A 20994-nucleotide genomic window follows, 5' to 3' on the forward strand; every position below is an offset into this window, starting at 1 on the left:
AAGGCCCTGAAGTCCCAGGTCTGCGGCCGCCATGCGGACGCTGCCGTCTCCACCGCTGCGCGCGTGAGGTCGCAACCCCGCCAGCTGCTTCATTAACTCAACATGTTTTAATCCCTTAAAACTTACGAGGCAAGGCAAAGACTTCAGGGACCGGATCTGCGTTCCCGGAGGGGCCGTGCCGCGCATGCAGAGCCCTCCTCGGGAGACAGAAGCCACAGACCCTTTTTGGAAGGAAAACTTGTGCGTTCTCTAAGAGTAATTTTTTTCATCCCGAGCCATGGCCAGGATGGATCCTATTCTTCGTTTGGTTTGTACAGACGAGTCCGCCTTCCCTCGCAGTGGCGCCACGCGTGGCCTTTACTTCTTTTTGGAATTAGAAGTGAGGCTGAACAGGGTGAGAATGTCCACCATGGCTTGTTTCAGGTGCCTTCCGAATCGGTGGGAGTCCTGGGGTTTGGGAGCAGAGAGCGAGGCACGTGAGGGTGCGGGGACGCCACGGCCCCCCTCCGCCTCCCGGACCTTCATCCTGATGCTTCTCTAAGCTCTGAGGGCCGAAGGGCTGCCAGCACACCGCCAAATGGGCTGGGGATGAAGAGGCGCGGCGACGGCGTCCGGGGCGCCTGCAGCACCAGCTCTTCGCGGCCGCGCCTGCCTGCCAGCCAGTCCCTCTCTTGGCACTGAGATCTGGACCCGTGGCCGCCACGCCTCCAAGCTGTATGCCCCAATCCTTCTGTCATGTTTTATTTTGAAACAGGAGTTGCTAAGTTTGCCAGGGCTGGCTGGCCCCAAACCTGTGATCCTCCTGTGTCAGCCTCCCAAGTACTGGGATTCTAGGCATGCAACACACACACACACACACACACACACACACACACACACACACACACGCACGATAGCATTTAAAATTAGGTTAAGACCCAACACTTGGGAGGCTGGGACAGGAGGAGCGCATGTTCAAGCCAGCCTGAGCAACTTAATGAGACCCGTTTCAAAATAAAAGTACAAAGGAATGCTGGGCGTGGTGGCGCACACTTGTAATTCCCAGCGCTTGGGAGGCTGAGACAGGAGGATCGCACGGGTTCGAAGCCAGCCTCAGCTACTTAGTGAGGCTCTCAGCAACTTAGTGAGACCCTGTTTCCAAGTAAAATATTAAAAAAAAAAAGGGTCTGGGAGTATAGCCCGGAGGTAGAAAGTCTCTGGGTTCCACCCCCAGTACCACCAAAAAAAAAAAAAAAAAAAAAAAAAAAAAAGTACAAAGGACTATGGGTGTAATTCAGAGGCAAACAACCCTGGGTTCAATCCCTAGTGCCAAAATAAAGAAATCAAATTAGGCTAAGAGAATTTCAATGTTCTTTTATGCATGCCATTCAAAACAAATAAAAGTAGGTAAATGAACTGAAAATGTCTGTTAAAAGCTGGGCATGGTGGCACACGCTTGTCATCCCAGTACTTGGGAGGCTGAGACAGGAGGATCCCAGGTTTGGCCAGCCTCAGCTCCTGAGTGAGGCTCTTAGCAACCTAAGGAGACCCCGTTTCAAAATAAAGACATAAAGGCTAAAAAATATAGAGGGAATGCCCCATGGGTTCAACTGAATTCTGTTAAAGGCACGTTCCTGGTTAGGGAAGGAGTCTCTTTGCACACTTACCGTCTCAGGGCAGGAGTACTTGGAAGAAATATGGAAATGGATAAAGTTCTCTCCCACGATAATGTAGGACACGCCGTAGCCATCATCAGCCACCTGGAGAGCCAAGGACGTCCACGGTCACCAACGGGCACCGCGACCGCGGGAGGAGGGGCGCCCTGACACGGAGACGCAGCCCCCGCTGGGCAGGACTCGACACTTACCGGCCCGAAGCCGCCGCCGCTGGACACGAGGTGGGGGTTTCTCTCAAAGTCAAACAGTTCCACCTGCTGCTGAGGGGTCTGGCTGGTGGACAACCTCCAGGGCTCAGATAAGACCTGGGATGGCACAGGCAGATGTTCAGATGCCGCGTCCCCACGCTGGTCCTCACCGGCCCCCAGGACCACCCGAGGCCAGGCCAGGGAAGACCTGCTGGCCAACAGACGGACCCCAGGCGCCCGCGCTCCCGAGGCCCTCAGGAGGTGGGAGAGGGCCCCCCCGGGGGGGATTCTACCCGACACTGTCTCAGAGATGGAAGCAGACACGTTTCAGAATGGGACCATGGGAGGCTTAGACCTGCCTCATTTTCTGAGATTTTTTCAAGCTGGCTGTTAAATACAGCCACTATTAAAAATTAGAAAGTTCAGAGCCAGGTGTGGTGGCGCACGCTCGTAATCCCAGCATTCGGGAGGCAGAGACCAGAAGACTGAGGTTCACAGACAGCCTCAGCTACTTAGTGAGGCCCTCCCTCCACAACTTAGAATGAACCCGTTTCAAAACTAAAAAGACTAAAACAAAAATTAGGGCTGGGGGAAGCCGGGCGTGGTGGCGCACGCTTGTAATCCCCGCGCTTGGGAGGCTGAGACAGGAGGACCGCACAGGTTCGAAGCCAGCCTCAGCTACTTAGTGAGGCTCTCAGCAACTTAGTGAGACCCTGTTTCCAAATAATATATAAAATGGGTCTGGGAGTATAGCCCGGAGGTAGAAAGCCTCTGGGTTCCATCCCCAGTACCACCAAAACAAACAAACAAAAAATAGGGCTGGGGGTGTAGCTCGGAGGTACAATGCCCGGAGTTTTATCCCTGGTACTGCCAAAAAAGAAAAAGAAAAAAAAGAAAAAAAAATTAAAAGTCCAAACTTACAATTAAATACGCCAATTAAAATTATAATTGAAATCAAGATGGCGTGTGCTTGGAGCTCAGTGCTTCCTGTTTTCATACATTTGCTGCTGCCCCAGCCCCACCCTTTTCGTGTGATATTGGGGGTTAAACCCAGAGGCATTATGTCTCTGAGCTGCCTCCTGGCCTGATTTTTTTAAAAATAAAATCTAAGTTACTGACGCTGGCCTTGAATTTGTAATCCTCCTGACTTGCCCCACCCCAGGGATTACAGTGCTGGGTGTGCGCTACCAAGCCCAGCACTGCTGCCTTGGGGTTGTTTACATCTGTTAAGTCAGAACAGTAAATCTGATACCAAAGTGCTGCAGTTATTAAACTTCAGCTCAAATTATCCTTTTTTGTGTGGTACTGGGATTGAACCCAGGGCATTCTACCTCTCAGCTCCAGCTCCAGCCCTATCTTATTTGGGTACGTGCGTGCGTGCGTGCGTGCGTGTGTGTGTGTGTGTGTGTTGCTGGGGGGTGAACGCAAGGGTATTGTACCTCCAAGCCACACCCTCAGCCCTATTTTTATTTTTATGGAACAGGGTGTCACTAGGTTGATGAGAGTCTCGGTAGTAGCTGAGGCTGTCCTCCACCTGTGAGCCTCCTGTCTCAGCCTCCCACGTACTGGGATTACACGCGCGCGCCACACGCCCGGCTACGCTGTTTAGTGACAGCTTTGCCTGCAGCCAGTCCCTTTCTGCCCACGTGGAATTGGGAGGCTGAGCTAATCACTCGGAGCCCAGCCAATGAAACGGAGCGAGCGGCACCAGTGGGGGACTCACTTCCTTGAGGAAAGGGGAGTCCACGGCGAGGTATTTGGACACCACGTAGAGGCAGAAGAAGTGGCGATCGATGCCCGCGCCCGTCATGGCAAGGCGGTACAGGTGCTGGTGCTTCTCGGACGCCAGCTTGAATAACTTGAGCCTCTGCTCCACCTAGGCGACAGGGGGCAGGAGGACGCCATTGGGCACGTCCAGCGTGTGACACGGGCCCACTGCCCAGCGGAGGGTGATGGTAAATTCCTTCTAACCGACCAGACTGTCAAGAGTGCTCGTGCCAGGGGTGCCTGGCGAGATGCAACCCTACCAAGCAGCCAACCAATGGACCCTGCCCTGGATTTCTGCCACAAAAGGGCTGCAGGGGGCGCCGTGGGAGCCAGACTCCCGGGGCAGGGCTGCGGGGGCGCTCTGGGAACCTCATTCCCAGGGCAGGGCTGCAGGGGGTGCCGCGGGGGCCGCACTCCCAGGACAAGGCTGCAGGGGGCGCCATGGGAGCCAGACTCCCGGGGCAGGGCTGCAGGGGGCGCCGTGGGAGCCATATCCCCCACGTTCTCAGGGCCAGAGGTGAAGCTGTTTCTCAGTCCCCAGAGCACCTGAGTCTGGCCAATGATTCTGTAAAATGACACTTCCGGAGCTTTAGATCTGACCCAAGAGGGCCGCTTGTGTTCTTTTGGGCTCCGTGGTGCTGCGAGGGGAGTGGGCCGCACATGCCCTTTGAGTGGAGACGTGACTCGTCACGTGGGCCCGGCTGCCAGCTCACTCCGGGACAGGGTGCAGCCGCCCTCTGATCCCGAGTGCCTTCTGCTCGCGGAGCTGGACCCGTCCAAGAGGAAGCTGTCCAGACAGCGCGGGGCAGGGTGAGCCCCTGCGAGAGGAAGTCAGGGGTCTGGCCCGCCACCTGCCGGCCGGGGCTCGGCAGCCGGCTGAACCCCTCTTTCTGCACGAAGATGGACAGATGGTCCTTGCAGACAGCTCGGGTCCCACTGCGCGCCCGGGCCTGTGCTCCTCCGCCTCTCCGCTTACGCCCGTCCTCTGCCTGTGACGCTCAGATGGGGGATCTGGCGGCCCGTGACAGTCCCCACTCCCACCTTAGCACCTCCTGCCCCTGGGAGGGGAAGGAGACGGGTCTGATGACAGCGCCTGGGCCCGAGGGGGGCACATGGCACTGTGTCTCGGCGGATGGGTGGACGGACGGCACTCACCGTCTGGCTGGGGTCCATCATGGCCAGCACGAAGTTGCAGGACTCGGTGGTGCAGGAGCGCACGGTCTCCGTCCTCCCTTCTCGGAACAGCCGGGTCATGGAGGCCTCGTAGGTGAGGGAGAACTTGCCCATGTCCTGGGAGAAGAAAAGCGTCTCAGCGCGGGGCGGGGCAGGGCGGGGCGGAAGGAAGGCCGGAGGGGGCAGTGGGGAGCTGGCTCCCAAGGGCTGGGGAGAGGCGGGTGGGGCTCTGGGGTCCACTTCAAGATGTGGCTGAGGCTGGGCCCACCTCCCAAGCCAAGCCCACCTCGGCTGGCCTAGCCACAGGCCACCTAGGGGGGGGGGACGGTGTACGAGACTCATGAACGACGGTCAGAAAGGAGCTAGGGAGCCTGGCGGGTGGCGCACACCTGTAACCCTGGTGCTCGGGAGGCTGAGACAGGAGGATCGCAGGCTTGATGACAGCCCGGGCAAATCTGCGAGGCTCTTAGCAACTTGACCGAGACCGAGACCATGTCTTTAAGAATAAAACGGGGTCGGGGTTAGAGAAAAATAAAGAGGGACTAAGGGATTGGCAGGAGCTACTCCTTGTGTTTGGAGGCCGGGGAGAAAGGTCCAGGGGGAAGGAGCAGGTGCAGGGGGACAGCCTGCAGCTGGAGGGGCTGGCGGGCGTGGACGGCCCACAGCTGGAGGGGCATGGGGCTGGTGGGCGTGGACAGCCCACAGCTGGAGGGGCATGGGGCTGGCGGGTGTGGACGGCCCACAGCTGGAGGGGCATGGGGCTGGAGGCCGTGGACGGCCGTCCCTTGGGGACGCTCCTGCTCTCTGGGTGGAAGGGAAGACGGAGGAAGCGCTTGCAGGTGCTGTGGGCAGGTGGGCTCCCCAGCCGAGCGAGGTAAGCACAGGAAAGGCAGGGTGCAGGGGCGGGTGCAGCTGAGGGTCCCTGGAGTCGGGGACAAGAGGACCAGCACGGAAGTGGGGGGCACCTGAAACTGAGCCGGGGGTGGGCAGGGTCGTGGCAGGGCAAGGCTCCAGTGGCAGGAGCAGGTGGGGAGGACGGCGGCCGTGCTGGGAGCACAAGCACCGGCCCGTGTGCAGACGTCCTGGGCGGCGCAGTGGCCGCTAACCCGGCTCCGCGTCGGCTGGGTTCCGAGGAAGGCAGTCTATGGACCCAAGTTATTCCTGACAGACATATGCGGGCCTCAGGGGTGCCGGCCGCCCGGCCACCGAGCAAATCACGGTGCCTGGCGTCCCCGGAACGCGTTCCTGTGAGCCCTGTCAACGGGCCCTCCCTCTCCTGCGGCCAGTCCTTCTACCCAAAAGCACAGCTCTCTCCTTCCTCTAGAATGCTGGGCCTTCTGCAGAGTCCTCTGCTTTACAACCCGGGCCTGGGCCCCCCCCCCCCCCGCACTAGGGATTAAACCAAGGGGACTTGTACCTCTGAGCTACGCCTCCAACTCTATTTTATTTTGAAACAGGGTCTTGCTAAGTTGCTGAGGCTGACCTCAAACTGTGATCCTCCTGTCTCAGCCTCCCAAGTACTGAGTGTGTGCCACAGCGCCAAAACAGGTTTAAATAAAATTGGGTTTCTTTGTTGTCAGTGTGTGTGTGTGTGTGTGTGTGTGTGTGTGTGTGTGTGTGATCTTGTGGTATTGGGAATTGCACTCAGAGGCTGTCTACCTCTGAGTGCCACCCCCAGCCTTTTTTATTTTATTTTATTTTGAAACGGGGTCTTGCTAGGTAGCTGAGGCTGTCATCCGACCTGTGATCCTGTCTCAGCCTCCTGAGTCCTGGGACTAAGGCGTGCGCCCCCACGCCTGGCTGGGCCTTCATTTCTGGCCTCCGTTCCTTTTTCTAATCGTTTATGCTTGTTATTTGTGACAGACGTTGGTCTAGGTGTAATTCTGCCCGGGCCTGTTGACGCGCACGCGTCGTGGCTGTAAAGCGTTCCGCTCTGTCCATCTTCTGGACAGACAGAAACGCTTTTCCCGCGAGTATCCTGCCAGCGGCCTCGCGCATCCTCCCCGTCTCGCCTTTCGGAGCTGCCTCCATGGGCTCCCCTCGAGGCAACACCTTGAGGGCGTTTATCCTGTTAAGCAAAAAGCCCCCATGACTACCGCCCTCCAGGGCCTCAGGAATGCACGTGGAACCCGCGACAGCCTTTAGCACGGGTCAGGGGCGCTCTAGTGTCTCTGTGCCCTCGTGCTGTGCGGTGTACATCTGGTTTACTCGAGCTGGGCCCCCGCCCCGCAGTGCCTGCAGTAGGCCCCAACAGCAACTTTTCCAGGTGTTCGGCTTTTGGTTGTTGTTATTAGGGACGGAACCCAGGGGCATTCTACCTCCGAGCTACATCCCTACCCTGTTTTTTTATTCTTTATTTTGAAACAGGTCTCACTAAGTTTTGGAGGGCCTCACTAAGGAGCTGAGGCTGGCCGCGAACCTGCGATCCTTCTGTCTCAGCCGCCCAGATAGTGGGATTATAAGCATGTATGACCACGGCCGACTGTTATTTTGAGACTGAGTCTTAATTGCCGAGCCTGGCCTCAAACCTGCGATCCTCCTGTCTCAGCCTCCCAAGTACTGAAATTACAGGGGTGCGCCACCACCCCCGGCTTCGCCCTTCGTTTTGTGGAAGGGGGACGGCCAAGCCTGAGTGTTCGGTAATTGGTTTCCCTGAATATTTCCACCCTATCACAATCTAGGGTTTGGGATGGTAAGGTTTAAAGGGCCCTCCCCCTCCGCAGAACAACGGGGTCTCACTTTCCTTATCCCCCAAACCCCCCCTTCTCCTGGGACACACAGCACCCCGCTGCTTCCTGTGGGGCGTTCTGCTAACCTCACACCCAGCACCGCACAGACCTGCCAAGCCCACAGGACGCCGAGGCGGCCTCTCCCTCTCCCTGTCCCGGCCGGCCTCGGCCTCCCGCCCTGCCGGAGCGACCCACCTTGTAGTGCGCGAGCTGCAGGGCCAGCTGGATGAAGGCGTCGGGGCTCGTCCGGCATTTCTTGATCAGCCCTTTGCCGAAGGTGTCGAAGGGGAACGAGAAAATGTCCACGTCGTTGGCCAGGAGATTGGCGCTGCTCAGGGACGTCTCTATGACCTCCTGGCACTGGGGAGGGGGGGACAGTCGCGCTCAGCCAGGGGAGAGGTGCGCACGTGCGCTGGGGGGGCGCGGGCCTGTGGATGGAGCCCCCAGGCGCAAGGCCGCCACCCAGGAACCCAAGAGGTGGTGCTCGTGGTCCTCGAGAGTCGGCACAGGGCGCCTGCCCGCCCCGAGCGGCGGGCCGGGGTCCAGTGAGACCCTCAGGGGCACGTCCAACCATCGGGTTGGGGGGTTTGTGTTTTGGTCCCGGGAACTGAACCCGGGGGCATTCTACATTCAAGTTATACCCTTAGCCCCTTTTATTTATTTATTTACTTACTTATTTTTGCAGTACTGGGGATGGAACCCAGGGGTATTCTACCTCTGAGCTACGCCCCCAGCCCCTACTGAGTTTCCTTCCTTCTTTCCTTCCCTCTTTTGCAGGTCTGGGGATGGAACCCAGGGGGGCATTTGACCCTCAAGCTACACCTCCTGCCCTATTTTTAATTCTTTATTTTGAAACTGGGTCTCACTAAGTTGCGGAGCCCCTCACTAAGTAGCTGAGGCTGTCCGCGAACCGTGATCCTCCAGTCTCAGCCTCCCGAATGCTGGGATGACCAGCGCGCGCCCCCACGCCCGACTCCTACTCCCTTTTACTTCCTAAGGGGGGTCTTGCCAAGTGGCAGAGGCTGGCCTCGAACCTGTCATCTTCCTGTCTCAGCCTTCCAAGAGCCACGCTTTCAAATGTGGGCCACCCTACGTGGCCCCCAAATCACTTCCTGAGCCCCAGGACTTCCTGCCTGGGCCAGATAAGCTAGAACTAGAATTTACAAGCCTAAGATCCCCTCCTCAGCAGGGCGCGGTGGCAGATGCCTGCAATTGCCGTATGAGAGGCTAAGGCAGGAGGATCCAAGTTTGAGGCAGCCTCAGCAACTTAGTGAGAACTTGTTTCAAAATTTAAAAATAAAACAGGGCTGGGGTGTAGCTCAGAGGTAGAACCCCTACTGAGTTCAATCCTCGGTACCAAAAAGGAAATTCCTTCCAGCACGCTCCTCCTGACCAGCTGTGCTTGAGAACGTCTAAGGGGGGCGATAGTGGATTTGTTCTGAAAGTTGTAAGGAGCCAGGTGGGGCCCTGACTCCAGGCAATTTTGGTTTTTATTCTGCGTCGTGCAGAGTCTACAGAAGTCTGGCTGGGTCTGAGCAGGAATTTCAACAACCCTGGCCCACAGACACAAGCAGACCTCCTCCCTGGGCCCTCACGGCGCCCGCCTCTGCGGGCTTCCCCGGGGCTCGGGCCGCTTGGGAAGCGCCGCTGGGAAATGAGGTCTCAGTGCGGGGACGCGCTCCCCACCCGGGCAATGCCCCCGGGCCCTGGGGACCCACCTCCTGTGGGATGTCCCACTGCAGCCTGGCGGGGGAGGGGATGCTGGAGCTGGTGTCCCCTTTGCAGTGGCCGTCCTCCGTGTACCCCAGGTTGAAGTAGTCGGTGGCCATGACATACTGTGGAAAGTAAGCAGTGGAAGGTTAGCCAAACCCGGTCTCCCAGTCCACGCTCGGCGCAGAACACCCCGCACACCGGCAGTCATGCATTCCGGGGTGGACGCCAGCTGGGGGTCCCCTCATTCGTCCGATCCTGACACTGCCGGCTGAGGGCTGCAGTCCGCTTGGGGTGTCAGCTGCCAACCCCAAGAGGGATGTGATTTCTGACCAACCGGCTACAAGCTGGGGTTTAATTAACTCCCTCCCTGGGTTTGATTAATTTGGGGGCAGCCCACGGGGCTCAGGAAAACACCTGGGTTTGGGGTTTACTATAAATGGCGACGGAGGAGGCGGGGACACAGGAAGACACCCACAGGCGCCGCCCGGCACGGGGCCTGGCGCCCTCAAGGCGCCTCCGCAGGCCCAGCTGTCGGGGAGCCCGGGCCCTGTCCTTTGGGTTTATGGCGGCTCCGTGACGTAGGCACGAGTAACCACATCCCTGGCCACCGGTGAGCAGCGCGGCCTCCGGTCCCTCTGGCCTCCCGGGAGGCCGGGGTGGGATGGAAAGTCACTGCCCTGTAATCGGGCGGTGGTCGCCCCATGCCGAGCCCCTTCCTGAAGCTGCCCGGGGCTGCCGGCCATCGGTTTCAAATATAAAAGAATAAAACCGGGTAGGGGTCTCGTAGCTCAGAGGTAGAGTGCCCCCAGGGTTCCATCCCCTGTATCACACAGAAAGACTTGATTTAGAATTTTACTTTAATAGCTGTGAATACAGCTCTTGTGTTTAATTGCTTTTAATATGTAACCCCAGTCCCCGCTGGCGTCCGGAGCGCTGGGCTCCACCCACTGGCCCCTGGAGGCCCGGGCCACCGTCGGCTGGACGGCATCAGCTGCACACCACTTCTGACTGGCCACCTGCTCTCAGACTAAACCCCTTTATCCTCATCTTAGAGAATCTGTCCTAGTCAGGCGTGGGGGCGCACGCTTTTCATCCCAGTGCTTGGGAGGCTGAGACGGGAGGATCGCGGTTCGCGGACAGCCTCAGCTACTTAGTGAGGCTCTCAGCAACTCAGTGAGACCCGGTTTCAAAATTAAGAATAAAAAATAGGGCAGGGGGTGTAGCTCAGAGGTCAAATGCCCCTGGATTCCATCCCCAAGACCTGCAAGGAAGAAAGAACGAAAGAGAGAAAGAAAGAAAGGAAGAAAGAAAGGTCTAAAATGTCTAGCTCAAAGGCTTCCGGATCCACAGACAAGAGGGTGGGGTACAGGCTGAGCACCCCTAATTCCAAAATCCACCGTGCTCTAAAATCTGAAACTTCTGGAACACCCTGCTGGTGTGCAAAGAGCTTCAGACTCCAGAGCATTTGGGAGGGCGATTCTCAGACGAGGAATGCTCAGCTGGTGAGGTCCAGGCAAACATTCCCCAAATCTGAAAAACTGCACCCGAAACTCTTCCGGGCCCCAGCATTTGGGATTAAGGAGGCTGGCCCTTAGTCCATCGAGATGCCATTGCGAGCCAGGTGTGGTGGCCTGTCATCTCAATCCTCGGGAGGCCGAGGCAGGAGGCCTCAACAACTCAGTGAAACTTTCAGCAACCTGCCAAGACCCCATTCCAAAATAAAATATAAAAAAAAGAGCTGGGGGTGTAGCTTGGGAGTAAAATGTCTCTGAATTCAATCCTTAGTAACACACACACACACACACACACACACACACACACACACACACACACACGCTTTAAAAAGGAGAGCGCCTCACACGTTTACACCACTAATTCGACGCACACCCCGGCTCCGGGCACCGTACGGGACGGACCCAACCGTGCTGCTCCTCTGGGACGGAAGGCCCCAGTGCGCGCAATTTAGTGACTCGGCTCCGCGCGCAATGCTGACCCATGGTGCCAACTCATTTTACGGGTCGGGCAAACCCATGCCAGGCTCGAGTCGGCCCGGCGGGCTCGGGAGCAGGTGGCACGCTGTCCGCGGGCACCACGCCGGCTCACCTCCCACAGGTGTCCCACGATGGGCGCGTCCGCCCAGGAGTGCTCCGCGTTGATGCCCATCTTGCCGTTTTTGAAGATAACGAAGGTGAAGGACTTGTCGAACCACCTGCGGGGCGGCACGGTCAGGCGGCGGTGTTCAGAGCCCCCAAAACGACCCCAAGCCGCCCCTTCGGCCGAGCGCCCTGGGGACGAACCCAGAGGCAGCCGCCTCCAAGTTTCACCCCAGCCCGATTTTATTTTTTATTTTTTGGGCACAGAACTGGGGGATGAACCCAGAGCCATTCTACCTCTAAGCTCTAACCCCAGCCCTATTTTTTTATTCTTAATTTACTTATTTTTATTTTCTTTGGTACGGTGGATTGAACCCGGGGGCATTCTAACAGGGTCTCACTAAGTTGCAGACAGGCCAAGTAGCCGAGGCTGGCCGTGAGCCTGCGAGCCGCCTGTCTTAGTCGCCCGAGTACTAGGATTTCAAGCGTGCGCCACCACGTCCAGCTCTGACTTTATTTATTTGAAAACAGGGTCTCACTAAGTTGCCAAGGCTGGCTTTGAACTGCGATCCTCCTGTCTCCGCCTCCCAAGTGCTGGGATCACAGGCTTTGAGTGGGGGCCAAGGACTCTTTTGAGTGGGCCTCAGGTCCCAGACGGCTCCCGGTAAGTCATGATAAAAACAGAAAGGCCTGGAGGCCGAGACACGAAATCACAGGTTGGAGGCCAGCCGCGGCAATTCATCAAGGGTCTCAGAAACCCATTAAGACCTGTTCCAAAATAAAAAGAATGGCCGGGCGTGGCGGCGCACACTCGTCATCCCCGCGCTTGGGAGGCAGAGACGGGAGGATCGCGCAGGTTCGAAGCCAGCCGCGCGCGCTGGCTTAGGAGACCCTGTTTCCAAATAAAAATGTAAAAAAATAAAAAAATAGGTCTGGGAGTGTAGCCTGAAGGTAGAAGGGCTTCTAGGAACCTCAGTACCACCAAAAAAAAAAAAAAAATGTATGATAGGTCTGGGAGTGTAGCACAGAGGTAGAAGGGCTTCCAGAAACCCCAGTACCACCAAATTAATAATAATAATAATAATAATAATAATAATAATAATAATAATAAAAAGAAGTAGTAAATAAAATAAAAAAAAATATAAACCAGGTGTGGTGGCACACGCTTGTAATCCCAGCAGGAGGATCACGGTTCGTGGACAGTCTCAGCTACTTAGCGAGGCCCTTCGCAACTCAGTGAGACCCTGTTTCAAAAATAAAAAAACTAGCCGGGCGTGGCGGCGCACGCTTGTAATCCCCGCGCTTGGGAGGCTGAGACAGGAGGATCACACAGGTTCGAAGCCAGCCTCAGCTACTTAGTGAGGATATTAGCAACTCAGTGAGACCCTGTTTCCAAGTAAATTATAATAGGGCTGGGGGTGTAGCCCGGAGGTAGAAAGCCCCTGGGTTCCCTGCCCCAGTACCACCAAAAAAAAACTATAAAAAACTAAAACAAAAAATAGGGCTGGGTGTGTGGCTCAGAGATACAATGTCCCTGGGTTCCATCCCAAGTACTGCAAAGTAAATAAATAAAAATAACACAAATGAGAGTTAGCGTGGTGGCGTACGCTTGTAATCCCAGCATTTGGGAGGCTGAGACCAGAAGATCATGGTTCACAGACAGCCTCAGCTACTTAGTGAGGCCCTCTGCAACTCAGTGAGACCCGGTTTCAAAATATAAAGACTAAAAAATAGGGCCGGGGGTGTAGCTCGGAGGTGGAATGCCCCTGGGCTCCATCCCCAGTACCACACACACACACACAAAGAAAAAAATGATAAAAAATTTTTAAAAAGAATATAAAAGCCAGGTATGGTGGCGCACGCTTGTAATCCCCACACTTGGGAGGCAGAGGCAGGAGGATCGCGCAGGTTCGAAGCCAGCCGCGCTGGCTTAAGAGACCCATTTCCAAATATAAAAAAGTATAAAATAGGTCTGGGAGTGTAGCCCGGAGGTAGAAGAGCTTCCAGGAACCCCAGTACCACCAAAAAAAAAAAAAAAAAAAAAAAAAAAATATATATATATATATATATATATATATATACACACACACACACACATAACAGGGCTGGGGTGCAGCTCGGAGGTAGAGCGCCCCTGGGTTCCACCCCAGTTCCGTGATGATGAGATGATGATGATAATAATAAAGTAGAGCTGGGTATGTAGCTCTGAGATAGAATGCCTTGGACAGAGGGAGGGAGGGCAGAGGAGGAAGGCGGGTCGTCCCGCTGGCTGGCGCAGGGCGCTGCAGGGGAGCAGGCGGCGGCCGTAAGGGCTAAGCCCTCCCTCCGCGCGCCCGTGGACAGAGCCCTGGGCGCGGGGCAGGGCCCGGGGAGGCCGGCACCTGTCGAAGCATTTGCCGTGCAGGAGGGACTTGGCGTAGCTGTCCATGGACGCCTCCGGGTCCTCCTTTTTGTACCCCTGCTCCGTCTCGTCCAGCGTCACAAAGAACGCCGCCTTCTCGATGGCGTCCAGGGACTGCTTGTTCTTCCCACGCGCGAAATAGGTCTGGCGACACTTGGCCCAGGGCACTCTGCGGTAAGGAATCAGAGTTAAAGCGCTCGGAGCCGGGCACGGGGGCACTCAACTGCAATCCCAGTGCTCGGGAGGCTGAGACGAGAGGACGGCAGGATCGAGGTCAGCCTGAGGAGCTTAGCCAGGCCCTCCGCAACTTGGTGAGACCCTGCTTCAAAATAAAAAATAAAGCAGGAGCCGGGCGTGGTGGCGCACGCTTGTAATCCCCGCGCTTGGGAGGCTGAGACAGGGGGATCACGCAGGTTCAAAACCAGCCTCAGCTACTTAGTGAGGCGCTCAGCAGCTTAGTGAGACCATTTCCAATAAAATATATAAAAATATAGGCCTGGGAGTATAGCCCAGAGGTAAAAAGCCTCTGGGTTCCACCCCTAGTACCACACACACACACACACACACACACACACACACACACACACGCAAGCAGGGCGCGGTGGCGCACGCTTGTCATCCCAACCTTTGGGAGGCTGAGACTGGAGGATGGCCTCAGCTACTTAGCAAGTCCCTCTGCAACGCATTGCAACCCTGTTTCAAAAATAAAAAGACTAAAAAATAGGGCTGGGGGTATAGCTCGGAGGTAAAATGTCCCCAGTACTGCCGAAAAATAAAATAAAAATAAAGCCAGGGACGGTGGCACACGCCCGTAATGGCAGTACTTGGAAGGCTACGGCAGGAGGATCGCAGGCTCGAGGACGGCCTCAGCAACTTAGGAAGCCTCTCGTCAACCTAGCGAGACCGTATTTCAAAATAAAAATAAAATAGGGCTGGGGGTGTAGCTCAGAGGTAGGATGCCCCGGGCTCAATCCCCAGTGCCACCCCCCTGCGAAAAAAAACAAAGAAAAGAACAGGGTATAGAAGGCTCTCTCTGGACAGCGGGCACGAGGAGGCTTGTGAAGGGGACAGGTTGTCCGAGGGCAGGAACCGGAGCGCCGCAGGCCCAGCGGGCAGGGAAGTCACGGAGGGACACGGGCTTGTGGCCCCGAAAGACTGCGGTGAGGCTCCTGCGCCCGGGGCCCTCTGGACCCCGGCCTCTGTTCCGTGCGTGCCAACGTGTGCTCCCCTTAAACAGAAGCTCGAAGCGCGCTTCCTGGAGTTCGGTGAGACGCTCTCGCAAATTCGACTAGAACCGGGGCCTTGGTTTAAGTCTGTTCTCCTTTCTACATTAATAAAGTTTTGGGGTGGGGTGCTCAGGATTGAACCCAGGGGCGTTCTACCCCCAGCCCTATTTCATTCTGAAACAAGAGTCTCACCAAGTTGCTGGGGGCTTTTGCTTAATTGCCGAGGCTGACCTCAAACCTTCAATTCTCCAGTCTCAGCCTCCCAAGTTCTGAGATCACAGGAATACGCCGCCAAGCCCAGTTGTCCTACATTAATAAACCCACCACGCTGAGCGCCGTGGCGCACTCCCGGCATCCTAGTATTTGGGAGGCAGAGGCAGGGGGATCGCAGGTTCAAAGCCAGCCGCAGCCACTCAGCGAGGCTCTCAGCAACCTAATGAGACCCGGTTTCCAGAGAAGAAATAGAATTGGGCTGGGGGTTTAGCCTGAAGACAGAATGTTTCTAGGTCCAATCCCCAGTACCCCAAAAATAAATGAATAACTACGCCCCAGCCCTCTGAGAAAGCCGGAGGTCGTGTGAGCGCCGGCTCTGACGATGCGGTGACGCGGCCTGGGCCCAGCCCCGGGCGCCGCCGCACCTGTCTGCGGCCGTGAGGGCGGCCAGCTTGGCCTCCCCGGGCTGCGGCTCCGACGGGTCGTCCAGGATCTTCTGCATCTGCTGCTCCAGCTCGCGGGGCCTCAGCAGCCGCCCGCCGTGGTACACCCACACCTTGAAGTAGCGGCCGCGGTGGTACACCACGATGTGCCTGCTGTCCCTGGTGTGCTGGAGGGTGTCTGGCGGGGAGACAACACCGGGCACGGTCAGAGGGGAGGCCGGGACGGAGTCCCAACCCCCGACTCGGCGTCACCGCTGCATCACGAGCCCGTCTCCCAAGGCTTCGTTTTTTGTTTTATTTTTTGTTGCTGGGGATTGAACCAAGAAATCTCCTATCTCCAAGATACACTCTCTGCTCTATTTTATATTATTATTATTATTATTATTATTATTATTATTATTATTATTATTGTGGTACTGGGGATGGAACCCAGGGACACTTCTACCTCCGAGCTACACCCCAGTCCTATATTTTATTCTTATTTTGAAACAGAGTCTCATTGAGTCGCAAAGGGCCTCGCTAAGTAAGATCAACCTGTGATCCTCCTGTCTCAGCCTCCCAATGCTGATTACGAGCGTGCGCCACCAGGGCTGATTTATAGCCTTTATTTTTCAAACAAGGTCTCACTAAATTGCTGAGGCTGTCTTTAAACATGTGGTCCTCCTATCTCAGCCTCCCAAGTCCTGGGATTATAAGCATGTGCTGCCAGGCCCCGTCAGGGAGAAACTAAAAAGCAACCTAGCAGGACCAGGTTTCAAAACAAAGCTACAGTAGGGCTGAGAGTAGAGCTCAGAGGTAAAGCTGGGTTCAACCTCAAGTTCTATAAAAAAAAAAAAGACAAGTTTCTGGGTGTGTGATCCCAGTACTTGGGAGGCTGAGACAGGAACAGGTTCGAGGCCAACCCTCAGCAACCTCATGAGATCCTGTTTCTAAACAAAAATACAGCCGGGCGTGGTGGCACACACTTGTAATCTCAGTATTCGGAAGGCTGAGACTGGAGGACAGCGGTTCAAGGCCAGCCTCAGCTACTTAGGGAGACCCTGTTTCAAAATAAAATAAATAAATAAATAAATAAATAAAATAAAATAGGGGTGGGGATGTGGCTCAGAGGCAGGAAGCCCCTGAGTTCCATTCTCAGTACCACAAAATAAGTAAAACATAAAAATAAACAAATAAACAGTTTGGCACCAGGATAAGATAAAAAGGTGGGAAAAGAAAAGGGCCCAGAAGGAGCCCCACGCGTGCCTGAAGCCGGCCTTGGCTCTGCGGGGACAGCCGCGGCAGCCGCTGAGACGGTGAGCCAGCCCGGGCTCACCAAGTGTGAGCAGCGCCTCTGGACAGATTCAGGATCCTTGAATAAACAAAGCCAAATAGAAATGCTTTTAAAGAAAGTAGGAAGAGCTCCTTAAAGAAAGCCCAGAGGAAAGACTGATAAATCTGATTATTAGCAACTTCAATAGTAATGTATGTTGTTTATTTATTTATTTATTTATTTATTTTTGCGGTACCAGGGATAGAATCCAGGGCAATTGTACCTCCAAGCTATTTTTTAAGTCTTTTTTATTTTTGAAACTTAGTCTTACTTAGTTACAAAGGGCTTCACTAAGTAGCTGAGGCTGTCCACGAACAGCGATCCTCTGGTCTCTGCCTCCCGAATGCTGGGATTCCAAGCGTGCGCCACCACGCCCGGCTTAATGTACATTATTCTTAAAGACTGTGAAACAAACGTGCTCCAAAAAGGAGTCAACTGTGGACTAAGACAATGAACCTGGAGCCCTACCTGGCTGCTCAAAGCTGGATATTTAGCCGGGAATGGTGGCACATGCCTGTGATCCCAGTACTTGGGAGGCTGAGATAGGAGGACTAAGGTTCGAGGCCAGCCTCAGCAACTTTGCAAGACTTGGTCTCAAAATAAATAATCAAAAGGCCTGGAGGTGTAGCTTGGAGGCGAAATGCCCCTGGGTTGAATCTCTAATACGAAAAAAGAAAAGATAATTCTCAAAAAGAGATAATTCTCAAAAAGACAGCCCAACCGAAGAGAAATTAAAGTTTGGAAGTACGCCCAGGGTCGGGCGTAAGAGGAGGGGAGGACCCTCAGCAGCGGAGCCGTCCCTGCGCCCGAGCTCTGGGGAGGCCCCAGGTCAGCGTGGCCCTCGGCCCTCCTCGGCCATCTCCTCCCCGTGAGCAGGGGGACCGACGGACAGAGGCCGGACGGCGCTGCCTCCCCACGGGCCCACTCACCCGTCTCCTCCCCCGGGATGCGGGAGGTGTTGAACAGCCGCTCCCACTGCGCGGAGCAGAGCGGGACGGTGGAGCCCAGGAGGCGGATCTGTAACAAAAGCGGTGTCAGCTGGACAGGCTCACGGTCCGTAGGAAACAGGGCAGGCGCCGTGCCGCAGGGCTGTGTCCACGGCTCGCTCTGACTCAGTCCCGCTGTCCTGGGGGCACCTGCCGGGTCCTCCAGGGCACAAGTTCCTGCAGCTACAGCTAAGTAACACACGCGACCCATCAGCGACAGACTGACACGGAGACCAAAGGCCTTGCTCCTCTTGGACGGCTCGCCGCCTTCGAAAACAAGGCAGATTCCGGAGCTAACACATAATCCAGTGCACATCTATTTAGGATACCGGAGAATGAGACTTCAAAACAGTGATGCTGAGCTGGGCGCGGTGCGCCGGCCTGTGACCCCAGTACCTGGGACGCTGAGACTGGAGGATCCCAGGCTCAAGGCCAGCCCCACAATGGAGCAAGGCCCTCTGCAACTTAGCAAGACCCTGTTTTGGGTTAAACAATCAAATAGGGTTGGGGGCATGCCTCTGCAGTAGAATGCCTGTGGGTTCAATCACCAGTACCACACACATTAATAAAAATACTGGATGAGTGAAAAAAATAGTAACAGTGCATGCCAGGTACCGTGGCACACATCTGTAATCTAATACTGGGGAGGCTGACACAGGAGGTCAGCCTCAGAAATTTCGCAAGACCCCGTGTCAAAATCAAAAGGGCTGCCGGGCGTGGTGGCGCACGCTTGTAATCCCCGCGCTTGGGAGGCGGAGACAGGAGGATCGCGCAGGTTCGAAGCCAGCCGCGCGCGCTGGCTTAGGAGACCCTGTTTCCAAATAAAAATGTAAAAAGAGGTCTGGGAGTGTAGCCCAGAGGTAGAAGGGCTTCCAGGAACCCCAGTACCACCAAAAAAAAAATATAAAAAAAATCAAAAGGGTTGGGGTAGCAGAGCGTGGTGGCACACGCTCGTAATCCCAGTACTTGGGAGGCTGAGACGGGAGGATGGCAGGTTTGCGGCCAGCCTCAGCTACTGAGTGAGGCCCTCTGCAACTTAGTGAGACACGGTTTCAAAATAAAGAATAAAACATAGGAGCTGGAGTGTGTAGCTCAGAACAGGACGCCCCTGGACTCAGTCCCCAGTACTGCACGAAAAAAAGGCTGGGGTGGAGTTTGGAGGTAGAATGACTCCAGATTCAATCTCCAGTACCAAAAGAAAGAAAAGAAAAGAGAAAAATAAATCCATCCATACCATCCCACGTACTGTATAGCTTTCATAACTAAAAACTAGTTAGAATAACAGAGAGTCAGGGGCCACCACCGGGGTGGGGTTGCAAAGCGATAGACCTGTAGGGTGCAGCGGGACTCGCTCCCTCCTGTACCGATGGCCATGGGGTGTACGGAGCTCATCAAACTGTGCACTTTTTTGTGGTCCTGGGGGTGGAACCCAGAGGCTTTCTACCCCCGGGCTACACTCCCAGACCTATTTTCTATTTTATTTGGAAACAGGGTCCCACTAAATTGCCGAGAGCCTCACTCAGTGGCTGAGGCTGGCTTCGAACCTGCGATCCTCCTGTCTCCGCCTCCCTAGCCGGGGATGACAAGCGGGTGCCACCACGCCCAGCACTTTTAAAGCGGCTAAGCGGGGCGTGGAGGCGCATGCCCGTGATCTCAGTACCAGGGAGGCTAAGATGGGAGGATTGCAGGTTCACAGCCAGCCTCAGCAGCCTAGTGAGACCCTCTTTCAAAATAAAAATAAAATAAAATAGGGCTGGGGTTGTAGCTCAGAGGTAGAGTGTCCCGGGGCTGCATCCCCAGCACCAGGAAAACAAAAGCAAAAGCCAAACAAGCAGCTGGCGTACCGGCCTGATTTCCTCCCGGTCCACCTGGCGGCGGTACAGCAGGATGGCGTGGATGGTGTTGCCGGCTCTGGCCGCCTGGATGTGAGTCGGGGTGACGTAGACCATGTCCTGGGGAGGAAGGGCATGACGGTGTGTTCGGGAGAAGACGCGCTGGTGTCAAGAAGGGCTGAGCACCGCTTCCCGCTGCAGCGTGTGGACAGACACAGGCAGTGGGACCGGCTGCGCCACCGCCCCGGCCTGACCGCGCACCTGCCGCATTCGGTCCTTTGACTTTTTTCCCCCCCCGCAGGTCTGGGGATGGAACCCAGGGGCATTCGACCTCCGAGCTATATCCCCTGCCCTATTTTTTATTCTTTATTTTGAAACCGGGTCTCGCTGAGTTGCAGAGGGCCTCGCTAAGTAGCTGAGGCTGTCCACGAACCACGATCCTCCAGGTCTCAGCCTCCCGAATGCTGGGATGACAAGCATGCGCCACCACGCCCGGCTCCCGTTTGACTTTTTAATACTTTGAAGGGATGCAAGTCCCGGGTGTCCTTGGGCTACTAAAAGACGACAGTCATTTGCCCCAGGTGTCCTCACGGAATGCACAGGACGGAGAGCAGAAGTAAAGCTGACTTAGAGGACCAGACGACTGGCAGAAATTCTGAACAAGAAGTAGCCAAAGGTTAAAAGAATCTGAGGATCGCGAGTTCAAGGCCAACCTCACCAACTTAGCCAGACCCTGCTTCAAAAGATAAAAGAATTGTGTGTAGAGATCTGTGCCTGAGACTACGCTGTAAGATATTTATAAACGGCTCATTTCTCCACAGGAGGAGAAGACTGAGGGCTTCAGGTGTCAACATCCTGGGAGCCTCTGTGTGCAGGAGGTTAACTAGGACAGTCCCTAGGGCTAAGGACACCAGAGAGAAAGTTCTAGATACTACACTGACGATTTTTCTCTTGTTCTGTGACTATTTCAGAGGGGGAAAGAGAAAGGAAAATTTTGAAATGAGAGAGAAAAAAAAAAAAAAAGCCAGGTGTAGCCGGGCGTGGTGGTGCATGCTTATAAACACAGTACTTGGGAGGCTGAGACAGGAGGATCGGCGGGTTCGAAGCCAGCCTCAGCTACTTAGTGAGGCTCTCAGCAACTTAGTGAGACCCTGTTTCCAAATAAAATATAAAATAGGTCTGGGAGAGTAGCCCGGAGATAGAAAGCCTCTGGGTTTCATCGCCATCCCCCCCCACACACACACACAAAAGAGCCAGGTGTGG

The 20994-nt window shown here is 55.4% G+C and overlaps 1 protein-coding gene across 1 annotated transcript in view; it reads right to left on the reverse strand.

The window, feature by feature from the left end:
* Positions 1-357: 357 nt before the first annotated feature.
* Positions 358-20994, reverse strand: part of CPT1A (carnitine palmitoyltransferase 1A) — a gene marked incomplete at both ends in the record, with an annotated part of 33224 nt that continues 12587 nt past the window's right edge. Inside the window, 12 exons of the mRNA XM_080693644.1 lie at positions 358-447; positions 1647-1739; positions 1847-1960; positions 3567-3719; positions 4766-4900; positions 7708-7872; positions 9231-9347; positions 11329-11434; positions 13700-13888; positions 15584-15779; positions 17843-17930; positions 19744-19851. Coding sequence (XP_080549770.1) covers positions 358-447; positions 1647-1739; positions 1847-1960; positions 3567-3719; positions 4766-4900; positions 7708-7872; positions 9231-9347; positions 11329-11434; positions 13700-13888; positions 15584-15779; positions 17843-17930; positions 19744-19851 — 1554 coding nt within the window. The remainder of the gene's footprint in view (positions 448-1646; positions 1740-1846; positions 1961-3566; positions 3720-4765; positions 4901-7707; positions 7873-9230; positions 9348-11328; positions 11435-13699; positions 13889-15583; positions 15780-17842; positions 17931-19743; positions 19852-20994) is intronic.

Source organism: Muscardinus avellanarius (assembly GCF_963383645.1).
Source record: "Muscardinus avellanarius genome assembly, chromosome: 1".
Lineage (NCBI taxonomy): Eukaryota > Metazoa > Chordata > Mammalia > Rodentia > Gliridae > Muscardinus > Muscardinus avellanarius.